Source organism: Rhincodon typus, chromosome 27, assembly GCF_021869965.1.
Source record: "Rhincodon typus isolate 14 chromosome 27, sRhiTyp1.1, whole genome shotgun sequence".
NCBI classification, from domain to species: domain Eukaryota; kingdom Metazoa; phylum Chordata; class Chondrichthyes; order Orectolobiformes; family Rhincodontidae; genus Rhincodon; species Rhincodon typus.
The window spans coordinates 24,430,272-24,453,528 of NC_063358.1; the positions used below are offsets into that span (position 1 = coordinate 24,430,272).

At 38.2% G+C, this 23,257-nt stretch overlaps 2 protein-coding genes and 1 long non-coding RNA gene across 9 annotated transcripts in view; 1 reads left to right on the forward strand and 2 right to left on the reverse strand.

Moving 5' to 3' along the window:
* The window catches only part of LOC125486225, a 27,789-nt gene extending 4,538 nt beyond the window's left edge, over nt 1-23,251 (forward strand). For 2 of the 5 annotated variants that reach the window (XR_007264912.1, XR_007264911.1), the window contains one exon: nt 5,195-5,324. This is a non-coding gene — a long non-coding RNA (uncharacterized LOC125486225). Of the gene's footprint in view, nt 1-5,194; nt 5,325-13,141; nt 13,175-14,423; nt 14,538-18,747; nt 18,765-20,866 lie in introns of those variants that run through there. The other 3 variants (XR_007264914.1, XR_007264913.1, XR_007264915.1) reach the window with 3 other exon arrangements.
* Nucleotides 1-23,257, reverse strand: part of LOC109936649 (protein argonaute-1) — a 127,317-nt gene that overhangs the window by 96,641 nt on the left and 7,419 nt on the right. The window lies entirely within an intron of this gene.
* Nucleotides 5,319-18,203, reverse strand: LOC109913994 (protein argonaute-1-like). The gene is made up of 5 exons (XM_048612845.1): nt 16,814-18,203; nt 16,263-16,397; nt 15,012-15,113; nt 12,122-12,321; nt 5,319-9,154 (listed from the first exon to the last, which is right to left on the reverse strand). Exons 1-5 carry the CDS (start codon nt 17,129-17,131, stop codon nt 9,046-9,048), a joined length of 864 nt encoding a protein of 287 aa, XP_048468802.1. The 5' UTR covers nt 17,132-18,203; the 3' UTR covers nt 5,319-9,045.

The following is a 23,257-nucleotide window of genomic DNA, read 5'->3' on the forward strand; positions in this document are numbered from 1 at the left end:
GTCAGCCTTCCTGCTCCTCTGATGCTGCTTGGCCTGCTGTGTTCATCCAGCTCTACACCTTATTATCTTGGATACATGTATTGTTCTTTCATTGTTATTGGATCAGATCACTGAATTATTTATCTGACAGCATTGTGGGATGAGCAGTTCAAAGAGAAGACCCATCACCTCTTATTAAGGTACTTAGAAATCAGAAAATAGGTTTTTGCCAGTGTTGCTACTTTGCAGAGCCTTTAATAATTCAGTCTGATTTAAACACTTCCAGAACTCCTGTTTGCCAACTTACATAATCCTCATTAGGGGATCTATCAAAATGGCCCCTGATTAAGAAGAATAATACAACTTGTCATACCATGTGATGATAGATTTTGGTTGAGTCAGAATAGAATGCAATGTCACTGGTAAATTCCAGAAATAATACTCTATAAACCTTCATAGGAATTGTCAGCTGTTTAAAAGGGCAAGTGCTCTAATTGACACTGATCCCATAATAACATATACTGAAAAACTAATCCAACCAGGTCCATGCGGGCTATAATTCTCCAGACAAACCTTCTTGCATCTTTCTTCATCTAACTCTGTTGAGAGATCCTTTTATTTCTTTTTCTTCACATTTAATTGGAAAGTAAATGCATCTCTTGTTACTACTACAACTTGGGGTATCATGTTTCACACCCTAAAAAATTACTGATAAATGATTTTCTCCTGACTTCCCTTTTAGATTCATAAGAATAGGATAGTCATTGTGTTCCTTAGTTCTGATCTTCCCCCACAAGTGAAGGTATAATCTCTAGATTTACTCTATCGAACCCATTCGTAGTTTTAAACTCCTCTATCAAATAGAGATTGAACCCTTATGGGAATAGCCAGTATGGAACAACTGCAGACCCACAGCTAAAGGAGGACTGTAAGTTGGAACTTTTAACTTTATTTCTTATTTACTACTTTTTACTGAGAACTGTAATGTTGCACTTTTAACTTATTGCTTTTCGTACTTTCTACCTAAGATTCTGTACATAAGTGCCTAAGGTGGTGCCATTGTAAACATCACTGTATTCCTGAACTTGAATATACATGACAATAAAACCGAATTCTAATTATCCCTGTATCTTTCTTCTACATAAGAGCACTAGACCCTTCACTATTTCCTGATAGATATATAACCTCTCAACTTTGGTTGTATTCAAGTAAATATATTTCACACCTGCTGCAGTGTCTCTACACTTTTTGTAAAACGTACACCAGACTCGTTTACAGTATGCTGAAGTATGGTCTAACAAAAGTTCTATAGAAGATTCTGCTTTTTATTTCTAACTTTCTAGAAGTGATTTGATTTTGACTTCATTATTTGCTTTTTTAAAAACTACCCATTGGTGTGGCTGTTAAATGACTTGTGTATTAGTATTCTTCAGATTCCTCTACTCCTTTACCCATCTTGGACTACTTTCTGAAGAGTATGTGGTCTCTTTATATTTTTCCAATTACACACACATTCTCTAAGTCTACATTTTGTTACAGTGTCATCTTTATTAGCATGGCTGTAAGATTTGGTGTCACTTACAAATTTTAAATTCAAAAGATCCTTACAATGTAGATGCAAGCTATTTTGCCTATCCACACCAACTGTCTGAAAAGCCTCCTTGCCCTGTAGCCCTGCATTTCCCAAGGTTAATCCACTTAGGCTGCACATCCCTGGACACTATGGCCAATCCATCTAACCTGCATATCTTTGGACTGTGGGAAGAAACTGGAGCACCAGGGGTGACCTTATTGAGATATATAAAATCATGAGGGGCATAAATAGGATGAATGCATATAGTCTTTTTCCCAGGGATGGGGAATTGAAAACCAGAGGGCATAGGTTTAAGAAGGGCCTGAGGGACAACTCCTTCACACAGTGGTGCATACATGCAACTGGGCTGCCAGACACTGGTACAATGCAACATTAAAAAAAAACTGGATGGGTACATGGATAGGAAGGGTTTAGAGTGATTATAGACCAAATGCAGGCAATTGGAACCGGCTGAGCGGGCACTGTGGTCAGCATGGACCAGTTTGGGCTGAAAGGTCTGTTTCAGTGCTGTATTACTGTATGACTCTCTCTGACCTGGAGGAAACCCACACAGTCCCCAAAAACTGGAATTGAACCTGAATCCCTGCTGCTGAGGCATCAGTGCTAACCACTGAGGCACCATGCCGCCCAAATTGTGCTCAGGATTCACGAGACTAAATTAATAATGGAAGTGGAGAGCAAACTAGTTCCAGCAATGACCCTTGTGCCTTTCCACTTTCAATCTTCTGAGTGACTATCGTTAACTACAGTAATTGTGTGGATTTAAGAATAGTGTAAGTAGATAAGGCTATCTTCTGCTAACTTTACAATACAGGTAGCAGCTTGATATTGATTGTATTAATAGAGCTATATTACTTTAAAGCAAACTAATCCTATTGGCCATCACTACTATGTATTCGGGGGGGAGGGGGGAGGAAACAGGGCTCTACCCATGCACTAACAGAGCAGCACCCTCAAAAGTGATAGTTACAGAATCAGTCATTACAGCACAGAAAGCTATCAAAGCTCATCAAATCACATTGGCATTCTGTAGAGAGCGATTCAAATCAGTGCAAATCTCTTTCAATTCTCTATCGAATCTCCCCTTCACCTCTTTTGGTCCAAGAGCATCAGCTTCTACAAGCTAACCTTGCAGCTAAAATTACTCATCCCTGGAACCATTGTGACAAATTTCATCTGCACCTTCTCAAAGTGCCCTCATTATTTGTAGGGTGACTGGAATTGGTTGTAATTCTCTAGTTTTCATCTAACCAAAGCTTTATAAAGATTCTGTATGACCTCCCAGATTTTGCAATCCATTTGTGAAGTCCAAAATTCCAAATGCTTTGTTAAAACTCCTATTCAAAAAACTATACACAATAACCCCCATTTTACATTTTTAACAAGATGCATGCTTTATCTATATTAACAAAATATAAAAGGAAATCCACACAGAATCTGAAGATTAGGATAAAAGATAAGTTAGCTTCATTTCTGATTATACTGCAGTTGGTATAAAACTCCAGGGATGTATCAGTGTAGCAGTTACTAAAATCTTAAACGATCTTAAACGGCTTCAAAATTAGGCTATGCCCTTTTGTATCAATGCATTGGCAGCATCCTTCCCAACACAAACAGAAGGATAACTAAGCTTTTTAAAGTAGTGTCGAGTAGTGGCCATCTGGTCCATTGTATCTGTACTTGTTCTCCAAATGAGCATCATGACGTGGTGTCATTCTCATGTCTTTTTCCCATATCTTTATACTTGTTCTATTTAAATAGTCATCCGTTGCCCTCTTATATACCTCTGTTTAAAATGCCTAAATCATACTTCTGAAGTGTTTTTCAGACCTCAGCCACGCATGAGATATTTTTCTCACCTCATGTTTGCTTCTTTTGCAGATCACTTTAAATCTGTTCCCTCTTGTTCTTGATCCTTTGGAGCAGGAAGTTTCTCTCTATCCAGCCCCCTGATATTTTTGAAAACCTCTACCAGATCTCCTCCTGGCCTTTTCTCTAAGGAGAGAAACCCTAATCTTTCCAATCTATCTCCATCCCTGATGTCATTCTTGTAAATTACTTTTGCACACTTGTACAGTAAATCTCTTCACCTAGTTTTTAGGTGCAATCCTTTTATTTTATCTTAACGTAAATTGCATAATGTAATATACCAATATATAACTGAATACTTACAAAGAGAAGAATTCTCCCAAACAGCAATTAGGAAAGTTAACAATGATCTTTATCACAAGGAGAACTGAATACAGAGCAGGAAGGTTATGCTTCAATTATACAAGGCATTGGTGGAACCACATCTGGAGTACTGTGTACAATATTCAATTTGAAGACAGATGTAAATGTTTAGACACCACATTATAACCACATTTACAAAGGCATTTACATCCCTCTTCCTGGTCTGTATTCAATTCTCCTTGTGACAAAGATCATTCTGTTAACTTTCCTAAGGAGTTGGTTGTCTTATGAGGAAAGGTTTGACAGGCATAGTTTGTATCTGCTGGAGTTTGGAGAAGAATCAACATGATTGAAACAGAAGATCCTAAGGGGTCTTGACAGGTAGATATGGAGAGGATGTTTCTTCTTATGGGAGAACTTAGAACTAGGGGTCACTGTCTACAAATTAGGGATCGACCATTTAAAAGTTGAGATTTATTTCTCGGAAAGTAGAGTCTTCGGGACTCACTTCCTCAAAAGATGGTGGTAACAGAACCCTTGAATGTTTTAAGGCAGAGGTAGATATACTCTTGTTTAGGAAGAGGGTGAAATGTTATTGTGGGTAGGCAAGAATGTACATTTGAAGTTAGAATCAGTTCAGCCATGATCTTATTAAATGGTGAAGCATGCTTGAGGGACTGAATGGCCTAGTCCTACTCTTTGCTGGTATGGTATAACATAAAGATACTGCTCAAAATATTGCAGATGATAAGGTTCCTCAGCTTCACTTTGGTAATGCTATTGTTGCTTTATGCTCGTCAGAATGTATAAAAGCCTTAAACAAAAAATGAACAGCTCAGCAGGTTTGGCAGCATCTGTGGAGAGAAATCAGTTAATGTTTCAGGTTGAGTGACCCTTCCTCGAAACTTAAAAGCCTTAACCCTGACTGCAGTAAACTGCTAGAACTCCTGCAAAAGAGGGGGGGAAAAAAAACAAACATTGCCCCTGGATTGACCGAGGTTTTTCAATCATAAAATTGTAATTCTTTCAAATGAAGAGGTTACCATCAATATTACAACTGTAAAATCTCGATTATCAAATGCAGTTTAAATCTTAAGCATTTTCATTGTCTAAATTTCACTGGGAAATTTAACAGCATTGCTGTGATAAGGCTGTCCTTTCTTTGCTATATATTGCATTCTGCAGAAGGCTTGAATCTGTTGTATGATTTGGTTTCTGTTTCTTAGAAGTAAGATGATTGATCAGAAATTTTAACAAATGAATTATCTTGCGAATGAAAGATATAAACCACCTTTGGCTCACAAATGGCAATATATTCCAGCGTAAGTGAAATTGTGCACAAGTAGCCAAACTATGGAGAAAATAATTCTACTGTGCATTTTCTGAAAACTGGAAGATTTCAAAACTTATGCAAGATCTTCAAAAAAACATTTTACATATCTTTTACAGATGGTTAAGATACTCTTTTCCATTTTGATGAACTGACGCATCTTAATTTAACTCAGTGCTGTTCACCAGTGAAAATGGATGTCTCCTCTGGGATGTTTTGAATAAAATTACTTTGAGAAGTTTCTTCAAATCACTTTTTATTCTTTAAAAAACACTTGTGCATCGAGGAAAAGGAACATAGAAAATTATAATTAAAGTTAACTTCAGTATATCGGTTCAGTGTAAGAAAATAAACCACTCTGCCTCCGTAAATACTTGAGTATAACTTTTACCTTAGCTGACTATAACCTTCTTTAAAAAAAAATCACAACAGGAATGGCTGATAGTGTCCTGAAAAATAAAGCCTGAGCTCCAGAATTACTGAATTATCAGCTGACTGAATGGTGAGAATTTGATTTACTAATCATTTTAAACCATCAGTTTTACTGCCAAATTGTAGATGTTTCCAAGTATTCACTTGGATATTGTTTAACTTTTGCTCAAAACAGATGTCCAGATTATCCTTCCCTTTTTACCACTCTACCTGAAGATACTGGCAAATTCCAGCTCCTCCATCCCCAGTTCACCCTTTAGGCAATTTAACTGTGAAGGGCCTACACCCCACATTTCCAGCAAAAATTGGTGGTTAGTGACCTCAAATAGAAATCCCAATCAACTTTGCTAACTCAATATCACTGACTTTATTATGATACCCAGTCAGGATCGGGTAATTCAACCAAGACCAAAGACTGAATCTGGCATTCAGCTATTCATTATTTTGTATCTTTTCAAGAAGCCCTCTATCTTTCCCACAAAATAGGGAATTGCTTCTTAGATTAAACTGATCAGAGATAATCAACCAGGATTAAGGAAAGGTCTAGCCACTGACCCTCTATATGCTGTTTATTATTACATTTCTTATTAAACTTCCACCGTTTGACAAAATGGAGAATTAATATTGTGCATTTTAAAAGCTAATTTGCTTTCCTTTTTATGTATTATGATTTGGATCAGGAGGGTAAGCAGTTTCGGGCTTCTAAAAGTGCCCATCTCCCAATAGATAATTGGGGAAAAAACACAGTAGCCCAGCTTGATTCTCTTCAATTTTCCTCTTCCTATGTAGCCAAGTGTCAGACAGGCACATAAAAACATCCTGTGACTTGTGGGCCACTTTTTCTCGTACATTTTTGTATAATTTTCATAAAGATAGTTGTAAAAAAATAAGGTTTACAAAATTAATTTTAAGCACATTAGACATGGGTGGTTAACAATCTTCAGCTTTCACTTTCTACTTGAGGATAAAACCCAACTCTTGTCATTGAGGACTAAATAAGACTGACCAATCTGTTTTTCACTCTCCACCCACTACCAACTAGTTCCTACACACCCAAAATAAACTTAGCTGGAGTTCATTTTTTTGGAAGATTTTTCTCGATAGGAACTGACAAAAAACGGGTGGAGAAAACGACCGTGCAGCATGCAGAATGGAAACATCAGTTTCATTAACACCCAACTCTGATGTTCAGGTGTAGAAGACTGTAACCAACAGCAAGTTGGGATGGTGTAACTAGTGATTTCCTTCCAGTGGATACCAATTTTAAACTACTCCCAAACCATAACAGTGAGCTTTGGTGTACTTGTTTCAAATGGAGTTTTAAAATATAAATATGTACAAAATTCTTCCATGACAGCTGACAGAAGTGGGTTGTAACTTTCCCTTAAAGGCTGGATGATCTTCTGTTTAATTCTTAGATTGTGCAGAGTTATGAGATTTCAATCAGAATAAGCCGAATAAGCCTAATCAGCCAGGGCCTCTTTCTCAATTGCTGTGGAGTACCCTCTGCTACAAAGTGAGTTTAAAGAATAGGCTAAGGATGGGATTCTACAGGCCTTCATGCGTGGAAGTTTGTTGATGCACACTTTCTCTAATCCAATATAAATAAGGTACCTTGCATGAGATATCCAACACAGCCAGACTCTTTCGACCATATTCCAGTAAGATATGTTAAAAAGGAAAAGTGAAGATTGAAGGGCCAATGGAAACTCCAAAAACTTGAAATTCAAGTAATAATCCTGGACTGTTAAAATGCATCTTAATGCATTTCTAGTGGTTTCTTCCCACTGATTACATTTGTATTATATTTTGATAGATGTTTTTACTGTCCATTTGTAGTGCATGGTATTGTGAAATTTACTGATATTAACAGGTTTGTCAGCTGACTTGTTTGTTCTAGATTGTTTATTTAATTCTAGTGCAAACACTTAATATAAAATTACACCCTAATATGCTGTAATAATTTCAACTATACCTTGACAGATCACTCTACTTGTCTCTACAACCCCGTTCATTTTAAAATCTATTTAGAGCTGTGCAGTAAGTTAGAACAATACACTTGCACCTCTTGAACCTGGGTTCATAATAATACACCTGTAAGTTTTGGCCAGTTCCAACTTAGTGCCAAATGGACATGACTGAAAATTTGACAGTTTCACAGTGTGGTTGGTTTAAGAAATGCAACCTGTAGAACTGGGATATACTACAGGAAGCTTTCATAGTGCATCTTATTTATATTTGCCCAATATGCTGACATGAGGTGGTTGCAGAATTATCTGGAAAATTCTCAATTTACTAGCACTGAGATCTCCAGAGTACAAAAATCACTTTTTTAAAAATGTAGTGGGTATGTAAAAGGAAACGAGGTGGCTTCAAATCCAAATGAAGGCTAAGCAAAACATTTAAAACAATCTATAACAAATTACTAATTCAGTTTGGAGGAAGATCAAAAAAATGCTCAATCTTTAATGCCCTTTAAAAAGATACAAAACTAAGCTTTTTGTTAATCTACATCCATGTCCAAAATAATGAATGAGAATTACAGCCGGTGTTCACTGGTGTGCAATTCTTTTGCTAGACAGCTGAAGAATATTCAAAGAACAGCAACTTTCAAAATACCCCAGCTCTTCTTTATTCATTTAACTGTCGCTAAATCTGATGATCTATATTCTACTTGTTCCCTTACTGCCATTTTCACCCCCTTTTTGTGGGTTGAGCAGGAGTGGCTTACAATATCAGTACAAATGAAGTGCAGCCATCACAATGCTTTAAGGTTCTTATCGTGACATTTTAAAAAAATAATTTACAAGCAATTCTTTTACTACCTCAAAACCAGGACTTCGATTTGTCTTCCTTCCCATGAATTTATAACAACTTTCAAAGTCCAGACTTTGGAAAGTGACCATGATAACATTTCTTTAGACTGTCTGAATACACAAAACTTTATGCACTTGTCAAAATGAAACTCAAGAGAACAATAAAGAATGAGACATCACAAATAACATTATCAGGTTCAGAACTATTGATATGTTTTGGTGCCAACTTAGGTATATGCATGAAAAGAACTCTGGCAAGTCTAACAGACTGGCAGATTCAAATAATTAAGTCCAGGCACTAAATTGAGAAGTTCAGCTTTTGGACCATTGGGACTTTTCATCCCTTGAATGATGTCCTTTGAAGTAGTTGCTCATCGACCATTTTCTTTCATCCACATGTCTCTTAAAAACTAACAGGAGTTTGGCAGTGGTGAACATTTCCATTTTACATTAAAAAGTTATCAATATATTGCATAAATAAGTAAAAAATAAAACTTGAACATGAAACCTGTTTTCTTCATGTGGAATAGTTTTGATCTCTTCTATAATTTTTCTGGTCAATCTTTCCCTGTCCATTTGTAGTTCATTAGCTACTCATTGTAAAATATATATTGACCCTTTCCAACCTCCAAGACATTGTCGGTGGAAGATACTTGAATGTTCATGTATGGCTGCTTCTAGTCCAGAGGCTGGTAGGTTGAGGTGACCGAACTATCACATGTTTAAGCGAAGTACATTGTGCGTAAGGTGTCTTGGTGAACCTGGACAGCTTTAGCAAGTGCCTGGGGATCCCGTCCATTACTCTGTCCGGAGATATGGCTGCCTTCTCCACTGTAAACAAAATAAGAACATAGTAAAATACAATTAAAATCTATATGCTCACTCTAACAACAGGTTGCTGATTTGGATCTCGGCAAGTAATTGTTTACAAGCAGGATTAATAACAGTTGCAGCAAATTGAAAGGAATACTATTTGGGGCCATGGCATTTGACTCCGTTTAAAAAAAGCTAGTAATATGCTGTAGCAGGAAGATGGTGTTTTGAAATAAACAACATTTGTTTACCTATCTCAAATACTCCTGGAAAAATCTTCCCCAGCATATTCTGCAGTGCATCCTTGAATTTCCAATTGCCTTTGGGCTCAATTTGCCACAATTTTATAGTTGTTGATTGCTCAACTATCCCTTCATTACTTTTGATGCCCTCGTTCCTAGAGAAGGATCATTTGTTGGTTATCCTGGAAACTGATCCCCTCTCTTTAATCAGTCTGAAGGATATAAACTTGATGAATGGACATGCAACAAGCTGAGCCAACTGACACCAGATCTGATTAGATCGTGACCAGACATAATTATTATATATTAAAATCACTGATAGCTCTCAAGGGCAGGGATATCAGCCCAAACTGGAGTTTAGTGGCAAGCAACATTTAGAACATCACAAGTGGCAGGCACTTGTGCCACTTATGTGGCACAGAAAGGGAGAATTTAGCCACTTACCCATGACGTTTAAAGGCACTGCCATCACTGAAATAGCCCATATCCTGATGGCTACCACTGACAGAAACCTAACTGGACCAACCATATAAATTCTGTGGCTACAAAAGAAGTGTGTCTACACCACAGGTTGCAGCAGTTCCACCACCAGCTTCTCCAGAACAATTACAGATAGACAATAAATACTGTATTAGCAAACTGCCCACTTTCCACTGGGGGGGGGGGAGGGAGAAGAAAGGTTTTTAAAAATAAGCCTTTAAAAATAGTTTAGATGAACGTTCCTCTATCGGTATCCTGGAACTATGACAACACGTGATTTTCATGCATTCTTTTATCACTTAAAAAATTTAAGGAAGAATTATCTCCAAGACAACGTCTAGTACCATTCTGGAAGTTGCTTTACAATCCATAGCAACAGGAATACTCTGTACTGATGAAATCCTACAAAAAATAATATTATGTTCCCTTATTGGATTTTATATAGAACCCTCTCCACAACAAGATGACAATTCACAGTAAAGGCCATTTACACCATTGTTGACAGCCACTTTCCCTTCTGGGCCCCATACCAGTTGATATTGTGAAAGCAAAACACCTTAAAGCCCTGTACCAAGTGTCTTAAAATTGTCTTCAGACCCAAGTGCCTTCACAAATTATAATCTACCCACCAAACTTCCTAATCTTGTAAAGTCCTTAAATATGTTATCACTCTCAATGCAACAGGTGTGACTTACTCCAATTAAGTTTACCGTGAATCCCAGACACTGAATCAGTCTTAACAAAAGACATGAATAATGTCCTTCTTGATTGTCTCACAGTAATTTGGTTTATCTGAACAGGTGGGAGACTTTCTCTTGTTCATGTACTGAATGCACTTAGGATTTTGATTTTCACAAATGTGAATGCCTCAGGACTTCATAATAAATCTATCTAGTAATTTGAAAGAGAAAACAATTGAATTGGTAATGTAAGAGGAAAAAGGACCTCAATGTATCAACAGACAATGAAAGCATATTCACATAAAAGTTCAACTGATTGGTAAATTCAGTTGACATTTTTACTGGAAACTTTAGAAGACTATATAGATGTTATAAGAATGCAGCTGTGTTTGTGTGGTGCAGGTTGGTCATCCTTTACTGAATGAAGGAGAGTACAAATTCCCAAGACAGACTGACAAACAATTTCTGTGGAAATTGTTGCACCCTATGACAACCAGAATATGAACAAATTCTCTCTTGCGACATTTTGTTCAAATTTAAAATAATTTGCCTTAATTACAACAAATACGATTATCTCTTATTTTCTTGTCTGCCATTAATACAAAAAGTCACAGGTGCTCTGTGGTACAATGATCAATGCTGTAGCTCATGTGCTTGGCTGAAAACTGGCAATCAATATTTGCACTACACATGCTAGGCCAAAACCATCTTCTACTACAGAGAATCCAATCATCTTCCCTTGACATTCATGGATTCAGCAACAGTAATGCCCCCATTATCAACATCCTGAAGGTTACCGTTAACCAGAGACTGAACTGAGACTAGAAGCTCTCCAGCGCATAACTCACCTCACCAAAGCCTACACAGCAAAAGTCAAACTCCACTTGCCTGGAGCTCGAGAAACACCTAAAGTTCAACACATTGCGAAAAAACCAGCCAACTTGATTGGCACCCCATCTACCATCTTCAGGCATTCATTTTCTCCATCACTGACGCACAGTGGCAGCAGTGTATACCACCCACAAGATGCATGGCAACAACGCAGAGGTTCTTTGATGACACCATCCAATCCCATGACCACTTCTACACTGAAGGATAAGTGCAGCAGATGGATGGGACCAGCACCAGGTGAAAGTTCCCCTCTATGCCATCCACCATCCTGATGTGGAACTAGAATTGCCATTCCATCATCATTGCTGGGTTAAAATCCTGAAAGTCCCTACCTAACAGCTCTGGGTGTATATAGCTCCCATGGAATGTAGCAGTTTAAGAAGGCAACTCACCACCAACTTCTCAAAAGCAATCAGGGATGGGCAAAAATGCTGGCCTAGTCAGTGACGCCCACATCCCATGAATAAATAAAAAACTGATATGCACTCAACATCACAAGTTGCTTATCTAAGTAATTTGCAGGCTCTGCACCTCCTCAAAAAAAGATAATAGTTAATTAGTTTGCTTATAACATACACACAGAAAGTCTTTCTTCCCCCCACTTCCTTACAACACTATCCCACGCAGAAGGCCAAACTAACTTATAAACCAGCAAATTATCTTTATGTAATTATTCAGACAATTTTCCTTACCTGTCATGCTCCTTGTCCACCAAGTGATATCTTGCCCTGAATGCCACCAATCTAGCATAATAGGCTGGTGCCGGAATAGAGACAGAACGTGTGCACCGCACATAAGTATGACATAACTGATAAGTCAAGATCTGAAGCTCATCTGCAGTGAATCGATTGTCATCCCATAAGACATAATAATGTGAAGGTCTGCTGGTGCCCTGCAGTCAAAAGAGATGAAATTTAGATAATAATACTGTAAATGAAAACTAAACTCTACCTCTTCTCCATTACAGATATTTATGCAATTCAGTAAAGCTCAATAAGCTTAATTCCACAACTCAGCTACCTCTGTCTCGTACTTAAACTGACCAAAATCTTTTCATACCCCACGTCCTAAGAAAACACAAACTCAAACTCTTTCCCAAAGTTTGGAAAGGTTTTTAATATCCTCACTTTTCTCTTTCATCCTACATTATAAATACAATTGGCAAAACTCTAATTGCAACACCAGCACAGGATACTGGACTGGTTGAAGCAAGATACCTCCTGACAGGACAAAGAACATGTCAGCATGGATAGAGATTCAAATAACTTGTCTAGATCTATCCCATCAGTTTGATTGGGTTAATACAGACTAGGAAAGATCCAGACAATACTGAATTTAGATAGTCGGCGCTCACCTCATTGCTGGAGAGATTACTACAATACTACTAATAATAGAAATAGTATCTTAATATTTGTTTATGAGGCTAAACGCTGAAAACCTATGTCACTGAAGAAATAATTACATTACCAAGACTACATGTACCATACCTGTTAACAGACTTTGTTCAATCAGTGAACTGAGATATTAAATTTAGACTGCAATCTCCAAAATCATTGACTATAACACCAAAAATCAGGCAGAGAGAAAGAAAACTTCTTCAAAATGCAATTACTTTTCAATAACATTTCACATTCCTGTTCCCTTCACAATACACTGAAGTTAAATCTGTTGTGCAATTTACGACTCTTTCTCTACCATTTTCTTTATTACAGCATATTGAACCAAACCGAGTGTCATAAACTGAGGTAAGTCTAACTGTTTTAGAGTAGATTTGTAGCTCGGGTTGAGGATGTTTTGGTTGGTTGGCTCACCGAGCTGTTTGTGTTCTGCAGATGTTTCATTATCCTGCTGAGTAACATCATCAGTGCAGCCTCCGATGAAGTGCTGTTGTTTTCCCGCCCAGTTTTAAACTCTAGTGTCCGTTGAGCTGGATTGAGACAAGCAGGGGAATTCCTAGAGGCCTGGTTCTCCACTAAGAAAACCATCAATAAACACATAGAGGTAGACCCCATATACACTCCATTGCGACGGGAAACCGAAGTGAGGTAATCCAGCTCAACGGACACCAGAGTTTAAATAACAGGCGGGAAAAAACAACAGAGCTTCATTGGAGGCTGCACTGATGATGTTACCCAGCAGGTAATGAAACATCTGCGGGTCAACGAACCAGCTCAGCGAGCCAAACAACATGTCTAACTGTCAAACAGCTGCAACAGACTTTTCACATTGCATTCAATCTGGGGATCCTTCAAAGAATAAGTCCTTTGCGGCACGGTGGCTCCGTGGTTAGCTCAGCTGCCTCACAGCGCCAGGGACCCGGGTTCGATTCCAGCTACGGGTGACTGTCCGTATGGAGTCTGCACATACTCCCTATGTCTGCATGGGTTTCTCCGGGTGTTCCGGTTTCCTCCCACAGTCCAAAGATGTGAAGCGTAGGTGGATTGGCTATGCTTAAGTTGCCCATAGAGATGGGAAATGCAAGGGTAGGGGAATGAGTCTGGGTAGGATGCTGTTCAGAGGGGTGGTGTGGACTTGTTGGGCCGAATGGCCTGTTTCCACACTGTAGGGATTCTATGACTCTATAAAATGGCATAAAGAGAGACAGAGAAATTCATTGATCTTTATTTACATTGATTATTGTGGGTAGGCTGAAAAAGGAAAGAGAGAACATGATAAAAGAGATTTATTGCACTGCAGCTGAAATCAAAAACAGATAAAGGAGTCACATAGTGCACAAAATAAACTGCAAAATGGTGTAAAAGTCTCCTCTTAAAAATTGGGTTTCTGTAAGCCCAAATCTGATGGGCTAAATGTTCTTGCATCACTGAAGAGGCTTTTGTACAACTGAAAGACAGATACAGAACAAGCTTTATGTATGATCGGAATTCCTCTCAGCTCACTCCCTGTTGTAGTTTTTCTCCTGACTATTTTTCTCTTGTGGCTACCAACACTATTGTACCCTTCCACTTTTATTTGTTTGTCCTTCTATTGCAGATGAACTGTCATGATCATCCTGCCCCTTCAACTCTCGCTTTTTTGACACCAAGTTTTGTTGTACAACCTCTGGCTCCAACTCCATTTTTAAATAGTCAACAAATATAAATCAAGGTAACTAGGTGTGGAATGGAGACTTGTCACAAAAATCTGAGGCCTGATTGTCCAGGGTGAATCAAAAAACATGCATTTAGATTCAGCAAACAATTTAGGCAATACTACCCATATCCTAGAAATTTCCATCCTTGTTTGCTAACTTCTTTTCTTTCATCCATCTAAAAAGCAAAGGCATCTATTTCATGCTGAGGCTATTTATTAGTTTCTCTTTGTAATTGAAGTTTGTCAATTGACTTGAATCTGCCGATCTAAAAAGCTCCCCATCAACAATAATTAACCTGTAACTGACCTTAAAATCCATTTGTACCAGTTTCCCAGAGGACTTGCACAGGGAACTGCCTTAATGGAAAGAATAAGCTATCAGCTAAACAGCTCCAGTACTATAACACAGTACTACCTGACCTGATGTATAGCAACCAGCCTTGACTCCCCATTTCTGTAATGGTCACAAGTACAAGTTATCAAACAGACCTGAATCCCAGCATGACTGCAAAGGTAGAAATCAAATTCAAATGGGTGGGTGATATTCGTGTCAACTGTTGTCCCTGCTGGTATGTTCCCACTTTTTCCAATCTGGCAAAGGAAAAAAACATTTTTTAATGCTTTTTGAAGAAATAACAAATGAACATTTTGTCATGTGTAAAGATTTCATATTGACCCATTGTGTAGTAGTTCTAAGTACATCATAAGGTTTTGCACGCATTGAAACAAGATTATGTGTTTAGGTGATATTACTTCTTGTGTTTAAGCTTGCTCAATGTATTAAACTGGTGTAGCAGCCTTTCAGTGTCTTATGAAAATAGCTTTGTTTCACCTGTAAGCTCAGACAAGAGCACATCATACTACAGTAACACTTGCATCTGGAGACTAGCAAACACACAGATCCAACAGGTGGATCGTAGATATTAATATTCAGTTTTAAATATAATATCCTCAGTATTAACATGGGTCCAGTTTATTTATTTCTCACCTCAGTTCCAGCACAATTTTAATAGCAGGATTTGCATTTCAAGTTAGTAGATGAAATCAAATCAGTAAGATTATTTCTTTTCAAGCACACTCAGAATGATTAATACAGAGCCAGAAATAACCATCAAATTATCATATACTTTGCAGTCTTAATTTTATCCTGAAGTTTACCCTGATTTGGTCATTTAGCAGAATTTAATTTAGTCGTCACCACAATGCAAATTTCTCTTCAAATAAAATCTGTACATTTCCCAGAAGTTACTTCCACCAGTATCGGAATTCCCCACTAAATCAGAGTACATTCTTTTAATTTGGTTGGTCAAGGATCAAGTTTTTTTAAAATTTCCCTTCAGTAAAGCAGCTCTATATAGGCAAACAAAGAGGACTGTAGCTATCATTAATTTAGTTGATCTTATCCAGGGTAGCGGTAAGAGCAAAGAATGTCATTGTTACTTAGCACAGATAAGGGGAAAACTTCAGCTGAACTAATAATTCTGAAAACTATCCAGAAACTTATGTACATGGATAAGATCATTCTTGCCCTTAGCCTTCACAACCAAGTAACTTGCTGGCACTCACTGTCCGAGCTTATATGTGAAACTTTGAGGCACTGGAAGTCAGCTACATTGATTTGATGTATTGAGCAACAACCAATACCTTCAAAGAGAGGAGGGTTCATAAAACGGAAGAGAGGAAAAAATGCGAAACACCAACTATAGATGTATCAATAGCTACACTGAAATCATTTCCTACCCTCTCGCTCTTATCAGCACAGAAGAGCCGTGTGTGATGCCGTTTTTGGACAACTATATAGGTAATTCCAGGTTGATAATCTTTTTCCAGTTTGATACAAGCATCACGAATAGCCAAGAGCTCGTAGTGTAGTATCTGAAACAGGTTTCACATTGTTTATAATTTAAAATAGTGTTTAACACATTTTTGTGAGAATAGAGAAGAAAATTGATACAATAGAAACATTCTTTGCAATGTGGTTAAGAAAAGTGCAGGGAGTAGCATTATGCAGTTGTATTAGGTACAGTCTGCAATGTCCAAATGACCACATATGATCTAGTTTACTGGCAATTTTCAGATCACATCTATCCCAACCCTGCACTCCACTCAAAAGAGAATGTGCAAAGCAGGATTCCAAGGGAGAACAATTGATAGAAAAACTAAACCAATTTTCACTTTTGCTCAATTTAAATTTCAACCCAGTAACCCTGTACATCTAAACTTTAACAGACTAGCATTACTTTAGCCATTTCAGGCGTTCATTTTAGTAAAGGACTGCAACTTCAAGATACCTGTGGCAACTGTCCTTCAGGAACGCCATCCCTATAGAAGATAATCCTTGTTGGCTTGAAGCGGGTAGATTTGTAAAATTGGATCAGTAGTTCTCTAACCATGTAGGAAAGGTCTTCAATTATTTCCTGACGAGGTCGCTGCACACGAACTGTGGCACAGTAACGGCTTGGATGAGCATCCATGCTGCCAACTACCTGGAATGAGAAAAACAGAACTTTCAGGCAAACTAATGATCTTGCATAAACAACTGTAATGTCAAAATTCTGAATATGCCTAAGTAATCTGAATCCAGTTTTTACTGGATAACAAGTTGCCATACAATTCCTCAATCTATAACACAGATTTAATAGTTGTACTTAATTCTGTTTGCAAGATTGTGAAGAAAATGCACAGTCAGTACACCCTTTACCCTTCCCTAAAACCCCGTACTATGTTGTACATAAGAAGAAGGTTCCAAGTTCACTTGAAATTAAAATTAGTTTCAAATGCCGTTAGTGACTCTGATCTTAAAAAGTGGCAAAATCCACTTGTGTTTTGTTTTATTCTCAACCTTCTAACTCCAGCTGCAAGATTTGAGAATGCTTTCTTGTGCAAGTCCAGTTTGGTTGTGACTTTCCTTCTTGTCTACGCCTTCCAATAATAGCTGGACAACTGGTATGAAGTCATCCACGAACCAGATATCCATAAAATGATCTGAGCCTGGTTGATGGTTTATGATTTACCTGCTTCGGCTGCAATTTTCAACCATTCATGCTTTTTAACACTTCACTGCTTATTCCAATCTTTGCCAGTAACAATACCCAAATGTTACATAGGATTTAGGAAGATGAACAGCCAAAGGACATGCAACTGAGTTGCCCTTGTAAATTAAAGGCAAGGTCAGTGCAGGGCAACATCAGATATAGTCCTGGCGGAGGAAGACAACATCCTTATGAATAGCCCTGAGGTAGTTCAGGGCAACTGCAATTAATATGGAAACATATCTCAAGGTACTTTAGAAGTTAAATAAAGGAATATACCAAACAATGGTGAAAGTTAGGCATGATGACCAAAAGATTTTTTTTATATAGCTTTTAATGATTGAGTGTGTGTGTTGGAGAAGCAATAGGTAGGAAAAAATACATAGAAGGCTAAAGTTGAAGGATTGAGGAGTGCAGAAGACAAAGCTGGAGGAATACAAACCGGTTGGAGACAAGACCAAGCACAAATCTGAGGCAACACACGAGGGAAGCAAGTGTAAATCAGAAAGGACAGGAATCACAGCTAAATGAAACTCAGTGCAGGCAGAATATTAATAGGTTAAATTTAATAGATTGCCAAGCCTGGGAGACAGGAAAGCAGTATGCTGGGGGGAAAAAATGCAACCAGTCTTTTGTTGACGGTAGTGGATTGTATTGAGACATTTCAGGCCTTCAGAGGCCCTTAAGTGGCCAATTATTGCCCACTTAAGACTCTCAACTCACCTCCACTGCCGTAAAATGCTGGGCAAAGGTCAGTGGGCAACAGTGAATTGATAGTTTCTTTTAAAAATAAGGCAAAGAAAGCGGAGGGCACATCATTCAGGACTGTGTCTTGTGTACATTGGGGGCACCCCCAAAAGATGGTACTCACTTTGTTCCTGTTTGCCTGACCACCTCCTGTAGGATGCCTGATCCTAACCTGCTCTGAAAACTTTGGATCTGGCTAACATGAACAGTCTCTGAGGGCCTCCCTGCAGTGCTACCATTCTTACTATGATTTACATGTGACTTAATACAGTCTGAATTAGTGACTCGAGGGGGCTATTATTAGAGGCAGGAATTTACAATACCAGCTGAAATAATGACTTTGCTGTTCCAGTATTCAGACAAAGGAAATTTCCTTTGTGCTATCTTTTCAATCTAGAAGAGTTGAGATCATGGTATTACCATTGTTCATTTTTGTGGTTTTTCAGGGGTCCTTCCAGAATTGGTAAGTAGAGCGTACTTTAGTTACATAACTTAACCAAGTTTTATAATATCACAAATGGTGTCAGAATGAAAGAAGGTAATTTATTTTAAATGGTACTTTGAGATAAACGCAATGTAGTGGATACCATTTCTTACATATTTATCATGAGAGATAAGGCAGAACTGAAGGTCTCTGCCAGTGAGAGTTACTTGTTTTCAAGTTTAGCTCAACACTAAGGCTGTGGCCAAAATTCCAAGGTTGTTTATATTCTCCCTGCTGGGAAGTCCTCACTGTGATGTGAAGGGTGACATATCAATATTGGAGCACTTAAGTGGCTGTAAAGCAGCTTCAAAAAGGAATTTGCTACCATCCAGCTATAAGAAATCACCAGAATACGAGACAGGTAAGAATGCACAAAGCTGATATTTATGCGTAGAGAAGCTTCAAATTTTCTGATATCGCAGTTGAAGATTGTTGGTCAAAGCAAAGCAGGCAATCTTTGGCAATAAGAAACTAAGCTGGAAAAAGGTATTGTAAAAGCCTAGTGGAAGGAACTGATCTTGAGAGGCCAAATGACCTACCCTTGCTCCTATTTCTTATGTTGATTAGAGTTACATCTCAAAAGCTTCTAACGTCTTCACTTCTTGAATAATTTGGTCAGGTAAAACACTGAAAAGAGGAGGGAAAGGCCATATGGCGTATCAATCCTGCTCTGCTTTCAACATGACCATGGCTGATACTCTACCACAATACCATACTCCCACTCAATCCCAATACCATTTGACACTTCTAGCTTTTAGAAATCTAGTTCTTTCTTAATTATATCCAGGGTCTTGGTCAAGAATTCAACATGTTCACTACTCGAGTGAAAAAAAGTTCGCCCCATCTCAGTCCAGACCTGAACAGTCGTATTGGACTTGAAACGTTAACTCTCTTGGGCTTGTGCAGAAAGCTTCATTTTCTTGCCTCTTGTACTCTATGCATTGGGAAATTAATATTTATGTAATAATAGGATTTATAGTCTATTTATTTTAACGTCTTGATAAGAAAATGCAAGCTGACAGCAAACAAAATCTATTTTTGTTAAAGAACTTCTATAAAATGGTTTTCTTTAAATCAAGTCACAGTTCCACTGATGGAAAGAGTGACATCACTTTATATTAGTCTGAGTCAGCCGGCAGTTGTTGTTACCAGGCAACAAGTTCTGTTAGCAAGTTAACTGGTGACTCACAAAGGTACTACTGTGAAAGCTAATGCGTACAGTGAGAAAGCATGGTACAATGTGTCGGACCTGAACATATCAGATATTCTGAAGCACAATGTGTTCATAAAGATAAGCTATTTCTGGTTCCTTCTCAATACATTTCTCAGGGAAAAGCTTAAATTATCACATGTTCTAAACACACAACACTCCCATCTCTTCATTATTTCAGATTGAATTATGACACAAATTTGACAATTAAAAGGACAAATTATATCATGCATTAGGGTATCTATGATACTGAGAGGTTTAGATGAATGTGCCCATTTGGCACACAATTTTTCACATTCAGGATTTGCAGCTGTGCTGAGGGATAGCACTTCACTCGTGCTGCTGTCGGGATTCAGTTCATTATGGACAGGGATTGGATTATCTCATTAACTCAGCACCTTACAGGCCACATTATGTCTACAGATTAAATTGGAACAAGGTGGGTCTAAATCTGTGCAGACTGGAAGTTGAATTAAATGCTTATCTAAATATAGTTTCTCTCAAATGCAATCACATGTCTGTTGATCAGAAAAGTTTGCTGTAAACCTGGCACAGCAATCCAAAATTCTGTTCCACTGAATCACATTAACGATCCAAGGGTGATAAGTTCTGAATGTCATCCAAACCGCTGGTAGACAATACTGTAATGTAGAGGCTTCTACCCACAGGAAACTAGACAGCAGGCTGTTCTCGACAACTGTACCGCCTGCTGTTGAAATTAGGAATTATAACAGCTATGACCTGGAAACAGGAGAGCTATCTTCTTGTGCTCATAGATAGAGATGGGAACAAGAGAGTTCCAAGTTTAATTTCCAGCAAAAATGGAACACCACTGTCAACTGTGCTTGTTGGGTTCATTTTTGTTTTGCAGAGAAAATCTGAATCCCTACAGCTGTCAATTTCAATGAGTGCAGAAACAAAGACAAGAATTCTTCTACACAGTTGTGTATTTTTGTCTGATTTTTACAAAAAAATAAATTATTCCTCTAAACTCAAAAACAAGACTACAATCATTGGCTAGCCTCCAAGATTTCTCTAAAAGAGAATTAATTTACCAAATCATTAATGCAGTACAAAGACACATACACTGTTTTACTTATAAGACAATGTTTAGTGTCAGGAGAGTTTGACAATGCACAAAAAACTTGATATCCATTCATGTTGCCATTCTATGCTGTGTAGAGTTCATAAACTAATCTTTTGACTTGGAATGGCATCCCATAAATTAATCAATCCATAAGTATTTCCACTGTATGGCATGAATTGTAAGGCAGCCAGCTAAACTGCAAGTTTGCTCCGCACATATGATATGTGTTTACTTGTTGCAATATCTTGCACATCAAGCAGTTCATCTGATTCATAAGCAAAGCCTTTATTTAATTCTTGCATCTGGGGCTTGGATTCTTTGAGTTTCGTTCAAAGCAACCAGCAGGAGAATTTCTCTTTCCACAACAATGTTAATAAATGTTCAAGGTTATTATTTCTTGACTTCAGAAAATGTCATTTGTAAACTGTCCAAAATCAGATTTCCTACTGGCTCTCATGCTATTTTACGTCAATTTTCTGACTTCAACATGAAACAAAGTGTCAAGTTGAAAGCACCCAATTGTTAGTCACAATTTAAGATGATTCTGATCTTGAACTTTACTTGATGCATCAGTGAGTTCATCTAGCAAGTAGGTCTGCTTTAATTCACCTAACACAGGTACTAGTACCTATGCAAGGATAAAATCAACATAAAATAGTTGGATGTTGAGCTCCGCAGCCAAAACTAAAATTTGATCATGCCTTCTTTTAGCTCTACAGACTGGTCGGGCATACTTGGACTAATGTGGCTAGTTCAGTCTCAGAGTAACAAGAGGTTATCATGTGAGACAGCACCAGAGTGGGGTTGCTTTAAACAGCAAGAGAAAGCAGTGGAAAAGTTCACAATCCGTTCAAGAATGAGGAGGCTTAAGACAGCGCGAGAAATCTTGACATTTGGGAAATTAAAAAAAGTGTAACATCACTGGGTAACCAAGGAGACCAGAAGTTGAACAAAAGGGGTTAGCTTAGAAAAAATTTGAGTGATGATGCAGGGAAAACATAACGTCATCAAGTGGGATGGGGAGCTTAGTGGCGACCTCGGTAATAAGACCAGGCGAGTATTACTACAGCCCAGTACTTAAAAGTAAAAATTGGTCCTATTTAGATTGAGATTGTTTCAAGTATACAGAATAGGGTAAAGCATATATTGAACATTCCTTAAATCAAAGGAGGAAATGGAAAGGGAGTATTTTAAGCTCAAGTCATGACAAGGAAGTTTGGTCAGGTGGAATGCTCCTCCTGTGCGACATGGAAAGTCAGGGACACTGAGTCCAGGGTGACCATGCATACAGGAAGTACCTTCAGCAGCTACTATTGGAAATCTGTGTTTTGTATCTGGAGCAGGAGCTGGTGTCAGTGTGGAATTTCTGCAATGCAGAGATCTCCGTGATTAGCATGTACAGCAAGGTGGTCACACCTCAGGTAGAGTGCACAAGCAGAAAGGGAATAGGTGATTGCCAAAATAAAACCACGAGCATCTAATGCAGAAATCCCCTGGAGTTATCTCTCTAAAAGATTTTTCATTTCAGATACTGCTGGGGTAGACAGTTTCTCAGGAGAAAGCAGCAAGAACCAGGCCTAGGCACCAGGATTGGCTTAGCTGTGCAGGACGGGGGCGGGGGGAATAAGTGGGAGAGCAAAAATGATGAATGATTCTGTCATAAGGGTGGGAATCTGGAACTCACTGCAAGTGGTAGAGGCAGAAACCTTCATAACATTGAAGTAATATTTAGATGTACATTTGCGATAACAAAACATTGGAACAAAAGTTGGAAAATGGAATTAGAGTGAGTTAGGTGGTTGTTTATGACTAGCACAGACTCGATGGGCTGAAGGACCTTTTTCTATGCTGTGAAGCTGAAGCTAAAGCTGTGGAGACAAAAGTCACTGAAAATATTTAAGAAACAAATATATTTTCAGAAGCTAAAGTTGCCAAGGGGTTTAGGGAAAATATACAAGTATGGTTTTGAGATTGAGAATCCGACATGATAACAATAAATGGCAGAGCGAGATTGATGGGTTGAATGGCCTAATCCTGCTCACGTTTTCGATGTTTAAGACCTGGAGATCATGCAGCGTACAGAAAAGTGTGTAAAGCTGACCCTTAGCATCACCAATTATTATTGCAGAGTTATGACAGGAATGGATGTGAAAAAAGTCCACCTAACACATTAAG

Excerpts from the sequence above, each read along its gene's own strand:
- LOC109913994 (XM_048612845.1), bottom strand. The coding sequence starts at position 17,131 with ATGGCAACTTGTTATCCAGTAAAAACTGGATTCAGATTACTTAGGCAT. Across the intron at positions 16,398-16,813 it reads CTGAAGGACAGTTGCCACAG|ATACTACACTACGAGCTCTT; the intron begins GTATCTTGAAGT and ends AACCTGTTTCAG. Across the intron at positions 12,322-15,011 it reads GCAGTCATGCTGGGATTCAG|GGCACCAGCAGACCTTCACA; the intron begins GTCTGTTTGATA and ends TTTTGACTGCAG.